The sequence below is a fragment of the Clarias gariepinus genome, chromosome 6, assembly GCF_024256425.1.
Source record: "Clarias gariepinus isolate MV-2021 ecotype Netherlands chromosome 6, CGAR_prim_01v2, whole genome shotgun sequence".
Lineage (NCBI taxonomy): Eukaryota > Metazoa > Chordata > Actinopteri > Siluriformes > Clariidae > Clarias > Clarias gariepinus.
Genome location: NC_071105.1, coordinates 31866735 through 31888620, shown reverse-complemented (window position 1 = coordinate 31888620; position 21886 = coordinate 31866735). Strand labels below are relative to the sequence as shown.

At 37.9% G+C, this 21886-nt stretch overlaps 1 protein-coding gene across 6 annotated transcripts in view; it reads right to left on the bottom strand.

The window, feature by feature from the left end:
• Positions 1 to 21221, bottom strand: part of fmnl2b (formin-like 2b) — a 44327-nt gene extending 23106 nt beyond the window's left edge. For 3 of the 6 annotated variants that reach the window (XM_053498337.1, XM_053498336.1, XM_053498334.1), the window contains exons 1-21: positions 20608 to 21221; positions 17618 to 17701; positions 12182 to 12262; positions 11186 to 11262; positions 9862 to 9945; positions 9611 to 9760; positions 9119 to 9227; positions 8944 to 9020; positions 6597 to 6690; positions 6385 to 6459; positions 6191 to 6301; positions 5689 to 5838; positions 5080 to 5181; positions 3864 to 4221; positions 3441 to 3626; positions 2718 to 2842; positions 2215 to 2417; positions 1830 to 2064; positions 980 to 1048; positions 819 to 899; positions 197 to 326 (exon numbers count right to left, since the gene is read on the bottom strand). In XM_053498337.1, coding sequence (XP_053354312.1) covers positions 197 to 326; positions 819 to 899; positions 980 to 1048; positions 1830 to 2064; positions 2215 to 2417; positions 2718 to 2842; positions 3441 to 3626; positions 3864 to 4221; positions 5080 to 5181; positions 5689 to 5838; positions 6191 to 6301; positions 6385 to 6459; positions 6597 to 6690; positions 8944 to 9020; positions 9119 to 9227; positions 9611 to 9760; positions 9862 to 9945; positions 11186 to 11262; positions 12182 to 12262; positions 17618 to 17701; positions 20608 to 20724 — 2698 coding nt within the window. In that variant the 5' untranslated portion in view covers positions 20725 to 21221. Of the gene's footprint in view, positions 1 to 196; positions 327 to 818; positions 900 to 979; positions 1049 to 1829; positions 2065 to 2214; positions 2418 to 2717; positions 2843 to 3188; positions 3210 to 3440; positions 3627 to 3863; positions 4222 to 5079; positions 5182 to 5688; positions 5839 to 6190; positions 6302 to 6384; positions 6460 to 6596; positions 6691 to 8943; positions 9021 to 9118; positions 9228 to 9610; positions 9761 to 9861; positions 9946 to 11185; positions 11263 to 12181; positions 12263 to 17617; positions 17702 to 20607 lie in introns of all 6 variants that reach the window. The other 3 variants (XM_053498335.1, XM_053498331.1, XM_053498338.1) reach the window with 2 other exon arrangements.
• Positions 21222 to 21886: the final 665 nt, after the last annotated feature.

Genomic DNA, 21886 nt, shown 5'->3' with positions numbered 1-21886 from the left:
TTACTTTGTTAATCTGTTTATTTTATTTCATGGGACCTTAAATGAAATGTGTACTTTCTTTACAGACTGAAAAATTATGTTCAGTTGTAGCATGATGCAACAGATGAGATTTGGGTCTATATTAGTGATCCATTTGCAACAAACTGCTTTACTTTGGTGCATATTTTTTGTTTGGTGATAATAAATCGAGTCTTACCAGCAGCAGCTTTCTCTACATAATGAAGTTCATTGTGGAACATGCTGACAGCAGCGTATTTCTCCCTCACCACATTAGCGATGTAGTGCAGAAGGGTCTGCTTCCTGTCTGTGGATTTGGTGTCTAGGAGCTATGATAAAAAACAATAAAAAAAAAAGATAAAAGACATTTCAAACATAGTAGGAATAAGTGTGCAGAGCACAAAACGGAGGACAAAATCTGCTGTGCACAAAACATGCTTCATTATTCACGAGTTATTTCATATTTCAGTTTGTTTCGTTCAATGGTCAGTGACAGTGAAAAAGGAAGAATTTTTTTTCCAAGTGGGTACAAAAATAACCCTAGTGCTCAATAAATTGCTAGATAATTAGATATGTAAAACATTTTATTTATCACCCATGGCATTTTTTTTCTCATTTGGTTTGCTGATCATGTTATCCAGGACTGCATTTCCATGCTTTGGCTCAGTCTGTGCCTCCTGGTAGTGATCATTTATGTAACAATCCACTTTCATGAGAAATCATAGTTAAATTACAGCACTAAAACGCTGCAAAGGCGTGAGTCAAAGAGATTGAACACAGTATATGTGAAACACTCTAAGTAGCAGAAGATCGAAACTCACCAGATCTAAACTCTGAAGCTTGTAGCCATACACAGCTCCTCTCTTACTGCTGTTCATATAGTTCCCCAGAGCCAGAATGATCTGAGAAATAAAGGATAAATGAATGTACATAGTGAGATAGGGAATTGTAGAAATTTTAAATACAAGCTCCGTAAACTTACTTCAAGAATCTTCTTCAACTTCTGGGAAGATTTAATTGACACCGATGCAGCAATGATTGCATGAAGTTGCTAGAAAAGAAAAAAAAAATGGATGTTGGTATAAATATCCATATCCATTCGGGATTTAGAACAGGATGCACTTCTTGTAATCTATTCATCGTCTTCTCCGTCATGTACATGCTTTCGTCTTGTCCCTCTAGCCATTATGTCATCCTCCCATATCAAGATTATGGAGTGGTGTTTAATCATTATTCCCTTACTTATTTATACAGTGTTTAACTCATCATACATCTTCTCCTCCGGCAGATCGTCCATCCATCCTTTTATCCGTTTCTTCTTTAAACCATCCTGTACACTGTCGTGTTATTCATGATTCCTATGAATTTTTATATTTTTTGACTGCTGTGCATTTATCCATCCACTAATGGTTTAATTCATTGCCACCCATTGATCCATTATCATCTCAGTGCATCCCTCCACCTTCCATCTATCTTCATCTACCATTTGTACCCATTCATTCAACTTTAGTAACCGCTTTTTACTGGTCAGTGGTGCGGTGAATCCAGAGCCGAACACTTCTGGTGGGAGTACAGCCTGGCATGCTAGTTCATCTAAGGGCACATGCATATTTACACTCACTCATTCTCTATACCGCCTTATCGTGTATACAGGGGGGCCTGGAGCCTGAGAACCTGTGATCTGAGCCTGAGCCACCTGGATGGGGTGCCAATCCATCGTAGGGCACACATAATCTCATCAATCTGCCTCAACCTCCTTCCCTTCCAAACTCCTCTTCATCTATGCATAATAAAAGTATCACCTTCTATATATATTGCTCTACCCCTCTCACCGGTGTAAGCATCTGCAGGCTGTCACTAAAGTTGCCCATGAAGGCCATGATCGTCATTCTTTGAGGCAGCCGTTCGATCTTGCTGAACATCATCATGAAGCGGTCCTCATCGGTCAGTTCCGCTAAGGGCCGCCGCTCCCTCTCATACTGCCGCAACGTCTTCACCTCGGTTTCGGTCGGCATGAAGCGCATCAGGCACTCTGCGAAGTCCACGGGCACGGTGCGCAGATCGAACCTAGCAAAGAAAGAAAAGGAAGTGGATTTTCTGCATATTCCGAACGAAACAAACCCATTTCCCAAAAATTTATACGTGAATGGAAAGATTTTGCTCATGTAATGATATTTGGTTGTAGGTCTGAGGAGGACTGCAGAGGAGTATACGCACGACTGAATTGCTTTGCAGATCTCCTCAGGGCTCTTTCCTGCTTTGCGTAGTGTGATGGCCAGGTTTTTGGCCCTGTTGGCCTCCAGTAGTGACACTTTACTGGGGCCTTTTTGCGGTGCCTTCTGCTTGCTCATGGTCATATCCACAGATGGACCCTGTGCTTTGGTCTTAAACATCTCCTCAAACTCGTCCACATTCAGGTCCTGGCAATTACAGACAAACAGAAGCATGACAAATCACATCAAATTTAATTCTATGCGACTGACCTAATTTTATTTTTAAGTTGTTCTCTGAAAAGGAATTTATTACGTTTATCTGACCAGGCAGCACATTAGAGCATTCGCATGTCCAGTTGGTAACCTAATGAATTTCTCACTTGTCCACCCCTGGAGTATCATGCTAATTAAGGTCATGACCTGACATGTAATAATAGGATTTAAGCACTTGTTGTGCATGTTGCTATGGTTGTGAGAGGAAGGTAAAAGTCCCAGATGACTTATTACCTCTAGAATCTTTTCATCATCAATCTCATTAAAGACAGTGCCATTGATCTGATTAGGTTTCAGAGCCACCCAGTTAAAGACCGGCATCCGGAACTTGGTCTTGATTGGCTTTTTAATCTTCACCGCTGGAAGAGACAAAAGATGCACATGTGACCATCAGACAGTTGGAATTCATTTCTGTAAATACAGTATATTCATACCTATTTTCTCATATTTCATACACATTTCCATAATTTTCTTTTGATTCTATAGAGCTGATTTGCGACAATGACCATTGTTAAATGCGCTATACAAAAAAAATTGAATTGAATTTATTATGTATACACGTACAAAAAGGCAGGTTAGTTGATGAAAATGAATAATAATAACAATAATAATAACAATGATAATAATAATAATAATAATAATAATTGGTGGCCACAAAACAAAGAAATAAACACAACAAAGATCACCAAAACAGAGGAAACCTACAGAAGAGCTTGATTGGTCCATCTTTGAGGGCAGGGAGGAAAAGATAAAAAAGTAGATAATAGCAGAAAGGTTTAGAGAGTAAAACAAACAGGTAATTCAAGCAAGCAAAAAACAGTCAAAAGTAAAGGAAATAAATGTGCTAAGGATTATATTCATTCATTCAGCAGAAACAGAAATAAATAGCTTAGATGAAAACCCAGAGATAAATAGTCTTCACATATACGTACAGATGCTGTAGATTATAGCACATACCTGTTAGACCAGAGTTGAATATGACTGTGGGTGTGCCACAGCCAGGAAGGGGAGGGGCTATAGGGGGAGGAGGTGGGGGAAGTGGGGTGGACAACTCCATGGCCCGCCCAAGAGGAGGGGGTGGAGGAGGGGGTGGAGGTGGAGGAGGAGGAGGCGGGGCAGTGACAGCCGATGGTCCGTTAGGTACTGCATGACAGGAATAATATATTATTTATAAAACCAGCTTAATTCAATTTACTGAGGTATAATAATAAAAACAAAATATAAAACTTCTAACATAATTAAAGCCATTTTCAATAATGCAATAATATTAATAATAATATTTTTAGTCTTCTGTTAAAGTAAACTGTCTAGTATACAGTTTTTTTTGTTCCTAAATAAAACAAATAAATCTAGATCATTTGCCTGCTTTGTTTTACTCACAGGTGGAGTCAGGCATGGGTGGTGGTGGAGGAGGTGGTGGTGGAGGAGGTGGAGGGGTGGCCACCTTCCTCAGGGTTCCAGTCTGTGAAGCAGATGTGTATGAGCTGCTGGCACCTGCGCCAGCCTGGACCATGGCATCAGGGCACGGTGAGAGAGGCATGGGCTGAGGGGGAGAGGGAAGAGGGGAGGTTTCTCCTTCACCATCTCCCTCCCCCCTCACCTGGATCTGCAGGCTACCACGCCGCTCAAGCTCGTGAATCTTCTTCTCCAGCCTGGACTGCTTCTGGATGGCTTCATCCTTTTCACGTACTATGCGCCGGAGCGAGTGTACCTGCGAACTGGCGTCCCTGTACACAGCCTGGATAACAAAAGCAAATAAATAAGTTAAAAATCATTCAATATTGATGTGATACCCTGGTCATTCAGTACATTCAGATCATCAGCTGAATTCTTTTTATTGCCACATAACGTTGCTGAGCCTAGACCTGACCAACTCATTAGACCACATGGCTTTTTTCCAAATGTTGCTCCAATCTTCATGCTGCAGAAAGTTGATGGTTCTGCACCATCTTTCCAGGTTTTGATAATGTGTTGAAGGGTTCTTGTGTTGAACCCGGGTCCAGTAACTTCAAATGCCCCTGGTTGTTTTCTTCGGTTATTGCAGCCCAATATTTTACCCCATCTGAAATGGTGACTTTTTGACCAAGCAGTGTATATTTTAATTATATATTTTTTTATACAAAGTATATAAAAGTTACGTTACTGATTTCAAAATACACTTTCCAATTTCTTATAAATTTTTCTCATAAAAAATGTCCTTTTTTTTTTAAATAAAAAAGGCACATAACCACTCAGAATTTAAATCAAGGGGTTACATTATAGTTTAGTTTCATTTTCATTAAGAACCGTTCCTTTTTATCACTCTGATTTCAGCTTGCAAGTTTTAGATCAAATCTAAACTGTAAATAAAATGCATATAGGTATAGAAGCATTTTTTATGTTCTACAAATGTCCACAGAAAAAGGAAAGGTGGAAAAGAAAGGCTAAAAATAACAATAATTTCGCCACACTCATGATCGTTAGCTTTGATTGTAACTACATATATAAAATACACTGCAGTACATGGATGTTTTTTTTTTTTTTTTTTAAGAAATAGTCCCAACTCAATTTGGAGGTTTGTTTATTTATTTATTTATTTATTTCACTTAGGCCCTACCCTAAGGGAGTCCAGCTCCTTGTTCTTCTGCATCAGTTGCTTTTCCAGCTCTACGATCTTAGACATGGCCTCATTCTCTGTGTCCAGCAGCTTGTCTGTCATCTAGCAAAAGAGAAATAACAGACGCCAATAACAGGGTTACCATCAGAACGCTATTCACAAAGCTTTCCTTTACAGAGGAAGAACGGGATTACATCTACAGATAAAAATGCATTAATATTCTAGCATTGTACTGATCTGTCCATTTTAATGTAATTTCCTAATCAGACAATTCATCTTGCATTCGTGCGCAATTAGTATAGTGACTAATAAAGCAATGCATTTGGTGGTCAAAGTGTAGTAACTGTTAACAGACATGGCAATGTTCCAACACACTGTGCAAACGGTCACATCTATTTTACTTATTACTTACTTCTGTGACACACTCATACATTCACTGTCTTACTTAGATTCCATGTATTATTGGATGCATTATTTAGAATAGTCAGTCCATATTTAGAAATTGACTAAATGCACATGTTGGATTTTGTATTTTTCTGCACATACTGTATATACGTGATATTTAAATGGTGGTAAAAACAGAGAGAAAAAAAGATGTATTTTCCATACATGTGACAGATTCTCTTCCAGCTCCTCCACTCGTTCCAGTGCTGCGTTTTTGGTTTCGGCATCCTCCAGCAGCGTGCCCACATCGAACAGGTTATCCAGGTACGCCTGGATCTGCACCTGTAGCTTATCACTCTCTGTGTGTTTCAATCTCTACACACACAGACATACACACACACACACACACACACAAAGTAAAATGTATGAGCTTTTAAGTGTTTTTGGTGAATTATGCTCTGAAAATGTTTCATTGTCTGGGTTCCTGCGGCTAGCATGAGGCACTCTCACCACAATGAATATAATCAAATATAATGTAATACAGTATAATCAAAACCATGCTTATTAATGTCTATTATACACTATATAAAGGTAAGGATCTGTTCTGTAACAGGATTAGTAAGGGCTGTTGGCCCAACAGTGGCAACATGGAGATGACGGAGCTTCGATCAGCAACATACTCTTTGTTAAATTAAAAAATTAAATAAAATGTCTAAAAGTGTCTTACTTCCAGATAATCATCCAGCGCAAGCTTGGTGAAGTCGTACTGAAGGTGAACTCGAAAATTCATGTCTTCTACAGAGTGCACCACAATGTTGATGAACTGCATGCATGCCACCTACGAAGGAATGGCACGAATCATTAGTGGTGCAAATGAACACAGAGAGCCATTAGGATGAGAGGATTCTTACATTAACCCACCATGAAATCAATATTGTTGTCTTCGTTTTTAAAATCCTCCATTAGCTTCTCAAACCGCTGGGACTCGGAACAGACCTAGAAGACCAGAAATGAGTTTAGATCAAACAAAAACATCATTAGCTTCTAATCCTGAACATGAGAAAACTTGCAAAAACATTGCTACATTAATAAATGGAGTAAAAAAAATGGAGTTGAACTGATGGCTCAAGTACCTCTTTGAAATGGTCGAAGGCAGCCAGGATGATCTCATGCCCGCCTCTCACGAGACACACAGCAGCCAGGAGCTCCAGAACCAAGGCTTTGGTCCTAGTCAGTACAAGACACACACAAACCAGAAGTAATTAGCTCCTGTTAACATCAGGCAGCATGTTCTAATGTACATCACCGTGAATTGAGCCCAACCAAACAGGCTTGCACCAGCCTGCAAGTCACAGGTCCTGATTAGTTAAAGGTCTGGTTCCCGCTCTGGCCACAGTGGGATCCACTGATTTCCACTGGTGTGCAGCAAGGTGATTAGAAGTGTTTTATTTTAGTGTCTTAGTTTGCTAATTCGGGGTAAAAAGAATCAGCGTGCTTACAATATGTAGCTATTTAGAACTAGAATAGACTGTTCGCAAACACTTTAATCAACTGAGAAAGAAAAATCAAAGCCATTCACTGCCACCAAATTTTTTACCAGCCATCAAAACTCCTGCAGAAAGTTTGATCAACACTGTTAAGTCCCATAAAAGTTTTGACTAATGGTACTGCAGACAATCAGACCAACCCCGTCTGCTTCAGCATTGTTTGACAGGCAAGTTCGACTGGGCCAAACCTCTTGTAGAAATGCCACTAATCTCACCCTGCTCCAGCAGAAAGGTTGACTTATCTTTCCTACACCAGTAGAAAACTGACCAGAAAGTCTAACCATTCCCTCCAATTATCCCAGACAATTGTGACCAATTGCATTCACTCCAACAGAAAGCTTCCCAGTCATGCTCACTTAAGCACCAAGTGTGCAAGATTCAACAGAACGCTAGAACCAACCCACCTGCTAGACCCATCATACTATAACCATATGGTGACTAAAATGGTTGCCAATACACCCAATATTTTTATTTTGTGACTAGTTTTATCCAGACAGTCGAAAAGGCATGCAGTAATCTTTAATTCTGCTCCTTTTACTGAACGCAGCCCTTCTGTACTATCATGTGTGCTCCTGTAATCTTATGTTTTGTCCACAGTCAATGTATTTTGGTGCTGCATGAAATAAATTGCTAAACAATAAAAGAGATACATTTTAATTACATTATTAACTTTATTAATGACATTATGTATTTCCTTTTTTAATCTTTTTTTATCTGGCAGGTTCTGAAACTCGCCAGTGCCACGCTGCCAGGAATGAAGGATGGCAGGCTAGACATAACTGCACAAGTGACTTTTAATAAAGAAAAGCCAACACAAGAACCAAAATGATCCTCGCAGTGGTATGAAACTCCGAACATTAACAACAACAGGTAACAACATTACAGGCAAGATATCAGGTGCAAGACAAAAGCCCAACTGTAGGTGCGTTCTGATTGGCCTGAGGTACTCTGAGAGGTGTAATGCACAGGGTGCAGCCATGTTATGTGTGATTCTAAACCGCAGTGAGCAATACTGCTCAGTTCTGCGAACGGTGTAGGGAACAACTGAACAACGTGTTGAAAAATTGGATTACATATTAGTAGGACACAATAATTTATATTTTAATTTAAACAAGAAATACTTAAGTATTATATAGGCTAGTAATCTGTAATACAAAAAAAAGGAAATAAATCTTCTTACATTTTGTAAATTATTTAAAAAAAAATTAATAATCTATACACGTAGCAATAATATTTGTTCTATAATAATATCATTTTTTATTTTAATAAATATTCAATATTTAATGTCCATAGTGTAAAATTTCCACCGCAGCAGCGACAGGTTTCCGAGGTGCTCATGTTACCATGGTAACGCACAGACGGAGTAGCGTTTGCGCTGGTGACGTTGCAGGGTGGTCCGAACGGCGGAGTTTTGTCAAGAGACGTTCCCTTTACTACACATGGAGCAGGGAGTAGGGAGCACCCTGTGTAGTATACTTCAGACTTAACAAGGTCCAGGACAGATTATTGAGGTCTACTCTGGGAGCTGATTTCAAATTAAGAGTTCCACCACCACTGTGCGACACAGCGTCCCTGGGCGTTATCCCTAATGCGTGCGGCGTAGCTTTACCTGTTCATACTCTGACTCCTCTTAATTAAATCCCATTAATACGGAGATTTAGTTGTCCAGTGAAAGTTCATTCCAGTCAGTCTCAGTTATCATTATCAGATAATTCTAGTAAAGCACAGCTAACTAAGTTTCTTGTACCCATGGCTCCAGTTCCAATCAGACTGGCTACATGGGTTCACCTGATTATGTTAATTTGGCACTTAAATATTTTGCATTTAGGATCCGAAAGCAGATAAAGATTTATATTCGTTTGAAGAAAAGTATTATAAAAAAAAAAAAACAGATTATTTATTCTGTTTGGCCTATAGTTTGAATGTATCTTACCTTGGATTTTTGTTGTTGAGGCTCAGAGCAATTTCATTTACCGCATGCGGATGTGACATGACCATGTTGAAGCCATACTACATACACGAAATATAAGAGAAAGGATTCAGTTTCAAAAATGGCTATTAGTCCACCAAAAGATCCATAAAGAACAAGTTATTTCTGATTTACATACCTGGTAGTTCATAATGGCTCTGAGACACATGACGCAGACGTGCACGTCATCCTTCTTACAAACCAAACGTGAATTTTTCAGCGTCCTACGGCTGGGAAGAGTGTTGGACCTAAAAAAAAAAAGCAATGTTTGATTAAGAGTCTAACCCAAATCATTGTACTTTATCCTATGCAAGGGTGCGGGGTACAACCTGGACAGGGGGGCCAATCCATCGCAGGGTACACACACACACACACACACACACACACACTACAGGCAATTTGGGAACGCCAATAGGTCTAATTTACATGGGGAGATCATGAAAACTGCACACAGACCCAAGGTGGGAATTGAACCCAGACCCTGGAGGTGCAAAGTGACAGAGCTAACCACTAAGCCACAGTGCTGCATCTAACCAAAATATTAACATGAATTAAAATAATAAATGTTCAATGTAGAATTACTAGTTATGCCAAAATAACCGTGTCCATTTTTTCTTTCTCTGTGATTTACCTTAACGAGTGTCGTGTCGACCGCTGAATACTGCTGCTGCTGACTGGCGAGGGCAGATTAGTGTCACCATGTAGATCTTCTATAGATCTGCTCCACGGAGTCTCCACTGACGCCTCTCCACTCGTACTTTCTGCTGCATCTCCATCAAAGCTGAAGAAGTGATGTATGTAAAAAATACATGTCTAGAATTTATACAAGCTTATAGATAAAGAGTGCAATACAGAAAAAAAAGGCAGAGAAAAAAGACTTACGTAACAGCATATTGTGCAAAGGATAGGTACTCCACCAGTACATCCAGGCCTTGGTTCTCTTCATTCAGAAACTCTCTTACCCACCTGAGAGCACAGGAAGAACACTGTACAACACAATCTCAAAAGCTCTATGATATTTCTAGCTCACCTTCAAACAGACAAAAATTATACAATAGTAGTAATAGCAATATTCAGATCCCGACAAGTTAATTTGCATTACAACATTAAGAGCCACTAATTCTAACACTAAATTTAAAAGTAAAATTGAATGACATTAGAGTGCTCTTAAATGAGAGGTTTGACTGGTCAGAATTTTATTCGGTATATAATATTATAACGATTTTTATAGTGGTGACTAACAAAATTATGTATTGTATGGATGATGCAAAATAAAGAAACTTACCGAAATCATTTTAGTTTGTTAAAATAGAGACCTTTTCTGTATGTATATTTGGAAGGAGTCTCCGATGTCAGTGCTTTTTACAACCATAAGAAAAGCATTAATTTTGTTTGGAAGGCTGCTTGTTTTTGTTTTGTCTTATTAATTTCAATAATAAAATAAAAATATAAGCTGGTGATGCAATAGCTGATTACAGCTGCAAAACATACTCTATGTGGCCAAAAGTTTGTAGACACCTCACTCATATTTATACATTATTTCTTGCTATACTTACAGTAATCTTTACTCTACTAGGAATTTTTAAAGTGACTATAGGGATTTGTGTACATTTCATTTAAAATTCTTCCCATGTGTGTTCAATGGGGTTGAGGTTCCGGGCAGATAATGTCTTCATAGATTTTGCTATGTGCACAGGTGCACTCTAATGCTAGAACATATTTGGGCCAGGTAGTTCCCCAAAAAGGAAAACTGTTATACCATAGCATACAAAACCATCCTAGACAATTATGTGCTTCTAACAGGTTGGGAAAGGCGCACATATGGGTGTGATTGTCAGATTTCCACAAACTTTTGCCAATGAGTAACAACTTGTTCCAAGGATCATTAAACATAACTATATACAGATGAAACATATTGCACATAATTCCTAAACTGCTGCAGTGTTCGGTAGGGCTGTATAATGTTTGCAGGCTTAGTATAGGGGGGATTAAAACTGTTTAACTGTTGTTCTGGGATTTTTTCCCCTAGAAAAGCATGCACATAACAATTGGTTTAGCACTTATTTATTATGAGTCACACGTTATCTTATTTTATTTAATGCTGTTATAGAACCTAAACCAGAGAGACCCTTTGCAATATTGAAATCGATCTTTTTGCTTTTTAAAAGAACCCATAAATCAGATTGTCTGCCAAACTGAGACTCACCCGATGTGATTGGTTCGGAGTGAAATTTCCAGCTCACGGAGCACCTGAGTGGATTCCTGAACTCTCCTTCTGAATTTCTGCAGACAAGATACTTCATTTTAACAAACTGATGCAAACAATACTACACATCACACATGCATTAACTTCATTTAGCTTTTTTTTTGACTGGTGGGTATGCATGTTTATTTCTAACAATGAGAGAAAGTGTGTGGCCTCACTTCCATTACTTATGCTTGGTAAATGATCTGAATAAAGCAGGAGCTCCGCGCCTATCATGGCACGTTATCCACATACAGTATTTACATATAAATATCACACGTAACGTACAGCCTAAGTCATCCGCACACATGACAAAAGGTGGCTTAGAGTTAAAAGTCAGATCATTAGTCACTATAAAAAATTAAGGGACGTTCAGAGTCACTTACACTTTACACAATGCTGTTGGTACATTCATTATTTACTGGCCTATCTAGTTGAAATATTCAGCTGATATAAAGTCAGCATTAAAGAACAACATGCCGCCACAATTCCAAGCAGGGATCAGTATTAATCCTGTCCCACTAAAAGCTTGATTTAACCAAAACATGTCATGCTGAAATCAAGGTTTTAGGTCTTTAAATACACTGAAGACCGATGCCACATAAAGGAACTATTTATTTCATAAATGAGGCTATTATGACATTTATTTCAAGTACTGAAATGTACTGTATAATGGATGAAATTATGAATTAACTGAAATAATACTAATTACAGAATACTATATTACAGACAAAATATTATGATGTGCTGGATCAAGTGCTATTTTATAAACTGAATATGAAGAACGTTTCTTGTTAGGGCATCCAGTATAGCTCAAATGTGTGAATGTGTGAATGCAAAATTATAGCTTATTGTGTATGACTGGTCTAAAAGGCAATGCTAACATCATCATACTGTACCCAATGTCATGGTGGAGGAAATGTCATGCTCTGGAAGAAAAACAGGCTTCAAACCTACCTTTCTTGTGACAGCTGGGTCCAGAAATCCTCTTAGCTTCTGGATGTATGTGTGAGGAGGGTTCTTCACCTGGAACCGCTCCTGTTACATACGAGAAGATCATTTTGAATTAGACTTAATATAATATAAAGCTGTTTATATTTAAATTGTTCACATTTAAATTGTTCTCCATATGTATTATACAAATAAAATAGTATGTTATTTAAACTGAAAATAAATTGAAAAAATGTAAAAAAAAAAAAAAAAAACTGTTGCATTTTTTTTTTTACTGATGCATTTATCATCTTTAGGACTCTTTAAGACAGGGGTCATCATCTGGTGCACTGTGTTCCATATGTGCACACCCAGTTCAGTGTTCAGTATGTGCAGGTTTTTAAACATGATCCCTTGCTGTGGTAAAAGCACATGCTAGGGATCATATACTCTAATATTGACAGAATTAATTAAAATGTGGCTAAAAAATAAAACATTGCATATCTATAATTTCTTAAAAATAGGTTTACAAAAGCAAAGATATGCTTATTCAGCATATTTCTGGTCAGGCGAGTGTCTTATTTTAATTTTGCTAGATTTTAGGAAGTGATTTCTTGAAAGAAGCAAACATTATCTGCAGATAGAACAATAAATTGTTTGCTTGCATTGGCACTAACAATTAACTAGAAAAAAGCTTAATAATCTTTAATATTTGGTTCGTTGTAAACTATAAAAGAAAAAGTTTTTTTCGTCAAGATTCATGAGTATTTAACTTGCGAAGATGTCCTTTTTTACAGTTTGATAAATAAAGGCACAACATTTTAATTATTAAAATTTTCTTAATTAATTACAATCTGACTGAAAATGTGCACGTAGTAGGAAAGAAAATGTAGTATGTTTTGAAAAATGAATACAAAATTAAGCATATATAGGTTTACTCTCATTGGTAATCTGACAAAGGGTATTGGAACAGCAAAGATAAGACAGAGAGTTTGGGATCAAACACCGAATATGAAATGATAGATCAGAATTCCAGCTTAAAATTTTTTGATATTTACATCTAGACATGTTAAACGTCTTAAAACATCATCTGAATCTAAGATGTCTGAGATGTCTTTGAGGGCAGACCAAAGGTTTGTATATAAGCAAAAGTATTCCTAAAGTAAACAACATGTAATATTTATGCCTCGTCTGAACTAATTACATCATGCTGTTAGTTGCATGCCTCTTTTGTGGTGCTTTTCCAGACTTGTACTCAAGCTTCTTGCACTTGTTGTTTGTTTTGGCGGGTTTCTCCATTTAGTTTTCTCCTCCATGGGGAAATGGATTTTACCTCAATAGGGTTAAAGTCTGGTGATTGACTTTGCCAGTCTAAAACCTTCTATCCCCCCCCCCCCTCCCTTCCTTGTGTTGGCAGTGTGTTTCGAGTCATTCTCTTGCTTGATGAAGTTCCTCTCAATAAGAGTAGACACATTTCTCTGAAAATTTGTTTTTCAGATAAAACTGTGTCTGTAGACTTCTAAATTATTTCTGCTGCTACCGTTATGAGTTACATCAATAAAGATTAGTGAGCCTGTTCCAGAAGCAGCCATGCAAGCCTAACCCATGCCACTACCTCCACCATGCTTGACTGATGAGCTTGCAGGTTGGGAACCAGGAACACATTCTTTCCTTCTTCACCGTTTGGCTTTTCATCATGTTGGAAGAGGTTAATCTTGTTTTCCGGAAACTTTGCGTCTCATTTCTGTATTTCTTTGTAAATACCCATCTGTCCTCCCAGTTCCTACTGATAATAAAGGGTTGGCATCAAACCATATGAGCTCTAAATTTCTGCCTTCAAAGCCTCTTTCAAATTGTGGATTGTGGTACCTTCTCCACCTCCACTCCTGACCTCACTGTCGGCTTTTTGTTGATTTGTTCCTTCACAGTTCTTACAATGGTTCTGTTCTGGCTGACCTGCTCAATGTCTGCTTGTTAGTACACCAATCGATTCTATTTGTTTCAAGATATTCCAAATAGATTCTTTGGCCACTTCCGCTGTGTTGCTTGGCACAAACTGTTACTTGAGGCCAGGAAGTGGTTTTCTTGATATTAGCTATTTTTATTACTAGCTCTCAAAATGCCTATGGCTTGTGAATTAACCATTTCTCAGATCGATTAAACAAAGTAGCTGGTCATAACAAAGGAGATTTTTTTCAAAAAATGACAACAAAGTCATGGGCAAGAACCTTTGCTTGCGGTTGGAAGAAGTGGGGTAAGATAATGAGATTTAAAGCAACACCACTTAAATCAGGGTTAACAGTTACACAAAAGACAGGTGAAGGTGAACAAAATGACGGCTTGAGTGACAGTTTAACTGGCCGATCACAGCACAGTATGAAGAGACGGTGGAAGGTGGAATAAGCAACACATCCCTTCTCTTGAAGACAGAAGAACTACAGCCAAAATATTTGCTGATCTTCTGTTTATATAGTACCATGCTCTGGGAATATCATCTAAACTAGTGCATGAGGGACATTCGCTGTCTTGTTCATTTTGTTTTTCACTTTCTGCCCTCCAGAGTGATATCACTCACCATAAAAGTCATGGTTGTATTGGCTTTGCCCAATGCTTAATTTGAACTCTTTTCTCAGTTTCAAAATGTCTCCCTATGGGATAAACGGGCAGTGGTGGCTTAAACAGGCTGTAGGTTACTGGGTTTTTGATTGGGGGGTTGGGGTTTTGAGCCCGAGCACTGCCTAGTTGTAACTGTTGAGCAACAACCTTAAATCTATATATATATATATATATATATATATATATATATATATATAAACTCTGTAAAACTACAGTATGAAACAAAATAATTTTACACTAATGTGCCTTTTTTTTTATACATATTTAATTTATTAAACAGTCCTGGACCTTCACAGGACTAAAGATGAAAGTAGTTATTTGGGATCCATGTGTTACCATATAAAAAAAAAATCTCAATATCTAAAAATTAAAGCTCCTAATAAATACTGTATATTTTAAGTTTGCATTGAGAAATGAATTTGTATCTGTTATAAATGTCTCCCGAAACAGTAGGTATCATCTGTCTGAAATCCTTTTTCCTTTTTGATGTCGGTACTGGGCTTTTAAACCCTACGGTACATTACCCAGACTACATCCTCCAATTTTATTTTCCTCCTTCCAGCATCAATCCGTTACATCTCATGAGAGAAATATGATCATGCATTATTAATTCCTCATTCGCTCAATCACCTCTGCAAACACACGCACAAAAAAAGTCGACCATGCTCACATTGCTGGCTCACATTAGCGTAGCCATGGTAACATCACATGTGTATGCAAATGCAGTGGGTGTGTATTAGTTTCTCGTGTAAGTCACAATCAGTGCGGGGAAGTGTAGGAATTCAGAGAGAAGTAGAAACACAATGACTCCCTTTTAGACTCACATTACAGAAATATTATAGTTCCTACACCTATTATTATTATTGCATACTTCTCTATTTTAATGCATGGAATAACTTAAGAGATATATCTAGATTAGCCAGCATGCTTCTTTTAAATTTCAGCAGTGCATTATAGAACTGTTACATAAGTTTTAGGTCATCATTTAAATTATTGCCAATCATGACTAATTGCATTGACTGCAATCAACCGTCACATTTTCTACAGTGTTTCCATACATTCTTAATGTAGTTAGGCAAGTAAAGTGTATCAGCAAACAGCATAAACTTTACTGTTACACCACTATAATTAAATCTTTATGTAATCGAATCCTGAAATTATTCTTGATTAAGGAAAAATGTATTTATTTACTTTTAACAGTATTGATTAGTTAAAGGTAATATTAATACTAATAATGCCACTACTACTACTACTACTACTATAATTAAAATGATCTTTAGCTAGTGATTAAATTATTGATTAGATCATGGTAATAATAATAATTATTATTATAATAGTGAACTTATCTAATTAATACTGCTATAAAACATGTTATAAAACATTCTTTTATTTTCCATTAGACGTTCATGTCAAACCAGGACTTGTGATAAAATTATTGATTAGATAAAGGTAATAATAATAATAATAATAATAATAATACTGCTACTACTAATAATAATAATAAAAATAAATTTTAGCTAATTAATACTGCTATTAAACATTTTATGAAACATTATCTTATTTTCCATAGGGCTTTCATGTCAAACCAGGACTTTATGAAATTATTCATTAGATAAAAGTAATAATAATACTAATAATAATACTATTACTGCTGCTACTACTGTACTACTACTAATAATAATTAAAATTAATTTTAGCTAATTAATACTGTTATAAAACATTAGCTTATTTTCCATGGAGCATTTAAGTCAAACCAAGATCATGGTAATAATAATAATAATTATTATTATTATAATAATTAACTTACCTAATTAATACCGTTATAAAACATGTTATAAAACTTTTTTATTTTTTACATTGCAATTCATGTCAAACTTTATTGATTAGATAAAGGTAATAATAATAATAATAATAATAATAATAATAATAATAATTATTATTATTATTATAAATTTATAAAAAAAATTTACTGTTATAAAACATTGAACTTTCTGGTGAATGAATACAAAAAAATGATAATTTACAGAGAAACTAGAGCACAATAAGGTGGTGGGATTTTTAGCCGCAATAAAACACGGATTCTGCCTGAGGTGGCTCAGAGCCCACTGCAGTCATTTTTGCCTCATACTGCCCACTGTATACCATGCACATTACAGGAACTTGGCTGGGAGTTATGTCCTGTACACTCCTGACTACACCCACACCTGAAGCGGTTTCAGGCCAGAATTTCAGCAGGAAAGATGATATGAAGCAGACAATCAGCTTCAGAGTACTGAGAAAACTTTATTTACCTTGATGGTATCCAAGCACTACTAAAATGCTTAGAGGAGTGCATTAGTGTTGCAGGGGATAATATATGGAAAAACAAAGGTAGTTCTTACTCTCATAACTGTGTTCTGGTATTTTTTGCAAATAAAAGTCCCAAGTAAATTTGATCGTCCCTCGTAATAGTAAGAATAATATTTTTTTTATCTGCATATTTTAAAACATAATATTAAATCATCAGTATAAACCAAAATATAATCATTACTAACCCTAGCAGCAAGTAAACACATGGCACACGCATAATGTGCAAGATGAGATCATCCATAAAGGGTTCCAAAAGAAACACTGTCCAAGTTCCGGTTCTTTCCAATGAAAACAGTTTTTAAATACATTATAGTGCAGTAATGGATTAGGAAACGATAGTGGATTAAATGTTCCACACCTAGAGAGCAGAGTCATCATGCTGAAATCTCAGACTTTTCACATGTAGAATATGTGATCAACTACTTCCAGCAAGTGTGATGGACGGGCGTTAGTGATTGAACAGTTTAGCAGGGTTAGAGCATCATGCATGTCACTCACCTGATCACATATGAGCTCCCACTTCTTCTCGTTATCGTACTGCCGAAGAAGACGCACCTTGTCTGGCGGAAGGTTCATGGAGTTCTGCGAGATACAGAAACTGCATCAATTTATGTATCCATTTTAGTCATGCTTTGAGTAGACATTGTGAACACGCCAAGACTCACACCCACTTACTGGGTTTGTCCGGATGGATTGTCCAGATTTGGAGACTAATCACCTGATAATCTTATAAACATATGGCAGGACCATACATAAGTAATAAAACATGATAGGAAGTGCTAATATAGGATAGAACTCGATGATGGCGAGGTGTGATGCAACACAACATGAGTTACTAGAAACAGAAAGCCATTTTATCTCTTCCCCAATTAATCAATCAATCAATCAATCAATCAATCAATCAATCAATCAATCAATCAAGCAAGCAAGCAAACTCATAAAAACAGCTTTTCCTCTGATTGTTACAAATTGCTGACACTGAAGACTTCTTCCAAAAACACTAAATAAATGTCTCCTTAGGGAACCTTTCCAATGTCAATAATTACATGAACATACACCAGGTATTTCTTCTGAATTTATTTGTATTTTAAAGATTTTTAAATTTCCTAATCCAACCATTACCACTTAAGAACCTTCACTTTCCGTATCATTATTATCAAACACTTTATGATTGTTTCTTTTGACATACATTTTAATCTAGCGCACATTGTTAATAAGCACTGTACTGCATGTGTGTGTGTTTTTTGTGTAAATTGTCCTTGGGTGTCAGAAAGTCATTATACAAATAAAGTCAAGTTTATAACCGATCTCTGGAGATTAATCACATTCTTAACGGGTTCTGTAGGCGTGTAATTATTGATACAGTATGGTGGAGATTTCTGTCAGATTGATTTTTTGTAATTTTCTGAAAACAGTTAGCAGTAATGCTGAATAAGACAGGAAAGTGTTAATGACAGGATTTACATTCATTCCTCTTCTATACTGCTTTTCCTGTACAGGGTTGTGGGGGCCTGGAGCCTATCCCAGGAGACTTTTGGCACAAAGCGGGGTACACCCTGGACACAGTGCCAATCCATTGCATGGCACACACACACACACTCTACAGACAATTTGGAAATGCTAATTAGCCTGATCTGCATGTCTTTTGTCTGTGGGAGGAAACCCACGAAGCACTGGGAGAATATTCAAACTGCACACACACACACAGACCTGAGGCAGGAATCGAACCCTTAACCCTGGAAGTTAAGTTAACAACAATGCCATCATGACACTTAGAATATACATGCTTACAGCAAATAGATGTGATATATTATATGAGGAATAAAACATTTCAGACCGATTTATAGTTAGAAAACAATCAACACTTATCTCGTTGCGGTATCATATCAGTTACAGCATGTCCTGTCACGTTTACTTAACTATAATGACTAAGAAAAGATGAAGAAGAAATGTCATCTGTTGTGGAGGTGTCGTCCAATTTTGTCATGACACATGGAAGACGTAATCTAATGCGCGAACGTCCACCTATAGTATGCTCCATAGACTTCACAAGCCACATACTGAACACAGGGAAGACACAGAGACTCCTCAATGTAAGCACAGATGTATCCCGACTCCCTAGGGACCAAGAGGCAGGTGCAAGGATGATTAATTGACTAATTGGCCAAAACACAACAACTGCGCTTCTTATTTAAAACAGAGTTCAAGACTGTGAAGTCAGTCTTAGTGGGGTAGAATTTGTGATGCAAAGTAGCAGACTTCAGGTGGTGATTTGTAATTTCCTCCATTTTGTCTGTCTCTGCTTCTACACCCTCTAAAAACACACTTATACACAGAAGGATGTCTGATTTGTAGGTCTCTTCTCTGCTCTGAACATATGTCTGACGATACCTGTCAAAGAGAAATACTTTACGCTAATCCGATCAGAGACATCAGTGCCGTAGCACTGACGAGGACTCCTTAAGAACTCTTTCGACCAACATACATTAAACCCAAGTTCTGCCAAGCACAAAGTAAAAATACGGTTTGTGGTTCTAATGTGGTGGAAATCTGTTTAGCAAGTTGGATTACTTTTTTTTATAATTATAAAATATATTAAAGATATTGTTAAGAATTAACAATAACATTATAAATGTTCTGCTGGTTACTGTATGCACGTGTTTTAGTGATGTTTAAGTGTATTTATCGATCTGTCTGGCTCAATCTCAAATTCGGTGTTTCCAGTGTTTCTAATGATATTTCCATCTTTTGAAACACTGTTATAGTGGTTTGCCTTTTTTTATTTTAAACAGATATTCTCTGTTATTGTTATGTTACCATACTATTTTGGCATATTTGGCATATTTGTACTATAAATGAATAATGTCCATTCAGTTTTGAATGTACTGTATCTTTGCTTTTTTCTGGCAATAGTGCATGCAAGAATGAAATTTATAAAACTGTTACTGAAATACTATTTATGCAGTATGCAGCATGTACAAGTATGCAATAGCTTCAGTGTATTGTATATCGATAATTACTTATAATTTTTTTTTGTTTTTTTTTTGCTTTTTTCACACACTTATATGTTCTCCTGGTATGAAGCACTGCACTTTCTAAATGCTCTCTCTCTCTTCACCATTAAGCACTATAATCAACAGAATCACTGGTATGGACATGCACTGGTGACTGGTGACTGGACTGGATGGGTTCCTCCCTTCACGTGGAATTGAGAGAACATGCACACGTTGATGGCAGCAAAATATCCACTGGTATCGCGTGTAGCTATTGTGCTGAAGCAAACATCAAACATTCAGCCAACCTCCACACAATAGACGCGCGCGCGCGTGTGTGTGTGTGTGTGTACGTGTGTTACTGCTTTCACAAGGGCTCTGGCCAAGATGGGAGGGGGGCGGGGGGGGCGTCTAGAAAGCCGACTGTTCCGTTACTACGAGGCAGACTTTCTTTAAAAGATAGATTGCATGCTGATAGCCAGAGGCAGACATTACCAGGGCGATGGAGAACCTCTCCTCGAGCTCAGCCGGGTCAGGCATGGGCAGCTTGGGCGGCTTGTTTCTCGCTCTGAAGTCTGTGAGCTGCGCGTCCACGCTCTCTGCGTTGCCCATGGTTTTGTGTCTCTCTTTCACGATGGTGAAGATGATGATGATGATGATGATGATGGCTCACGAAGAGGATGAACTGTTGTTTTTCTTCAATCCAAATTAAATCCTGATGAAGAACAATACAGTATTCAAATATGCAAACCTCCAGGTCCTCCTCCTCCCTCCCGCCCTCACAGGTCACTACACGTTTCCAGCGATGGATAAAACGCGCCGCATCTGCTACATTGTTAATCCTTAATGCTGTTTATTCTTTCTCCAGCGCTCGGCCCTCGCGGCGCATCTTTTCGCATTTTAAAGCAGCATCGCTCCTAGACGGAGACGCGGTCTGGTCTCAGAGGGATCTCGGCATCCGCATCGAGCGCCGTGAACGTCCCGATCTCCGTTAAACGCGCGTCTGCGTGCATGGCTCTGCCTCCATAGAAGTTGGTGTCCCGTTAATCCTGCGCGCTCACGAGAACACACGGAGTCCGAGCGGAATCAGCCACGGGACACAATGAAGCCTTTGAGCATGAGAAACCCCCGCTGAGGCGTGACGAGAGCTGAGGGGGTGGAGGTGGGGGCAGGGGCGGCAATGTTTTGTTGTGATGCATTTCGGGACGTGTAGTTTACACACAAGGATCCCAACCAGCATTTGGGGGTAGGGGGTTGGGTGTGTGTGTGTGGGGGAGGGGGGGGGGGGGGGGGGGGAGTCCACAATCCCTATGGTCCTACATGAATAACCTACAGTTTCATGAAAATCTAAATCTCTGCCTAGAGCTTCAGTGAATTAAATCGCACCTCCATACTGCAGCCTTGTCTTCAAGACCTGTAAGACTCACACTCACCCTGAACATCCTCAATGATTATGTAAAAGTGCAGCATAATTATCTAACACTGCACAGCCACGCTCATTTACATAAAGACACGCCCCACAATTACCATATATGGTAAGCACCTTCCATTAGCCTGCTTGCTGCTTCTCGCACACACCATGAAGCAAGGATGACCTAAGTGAGGGTCTGTAAATCCCTTAATAATATTGATTGACTTGGCTGAATTAGTCCCATCTTTAGAATGAGAACTTCACACAAACATTTGAACACAATAAAAGGTTTAGACACAAGTTGGTATACATTTTCCAAATTCTAGAACAATACTGGATTCGTTTAAAACCATGTAATAACAC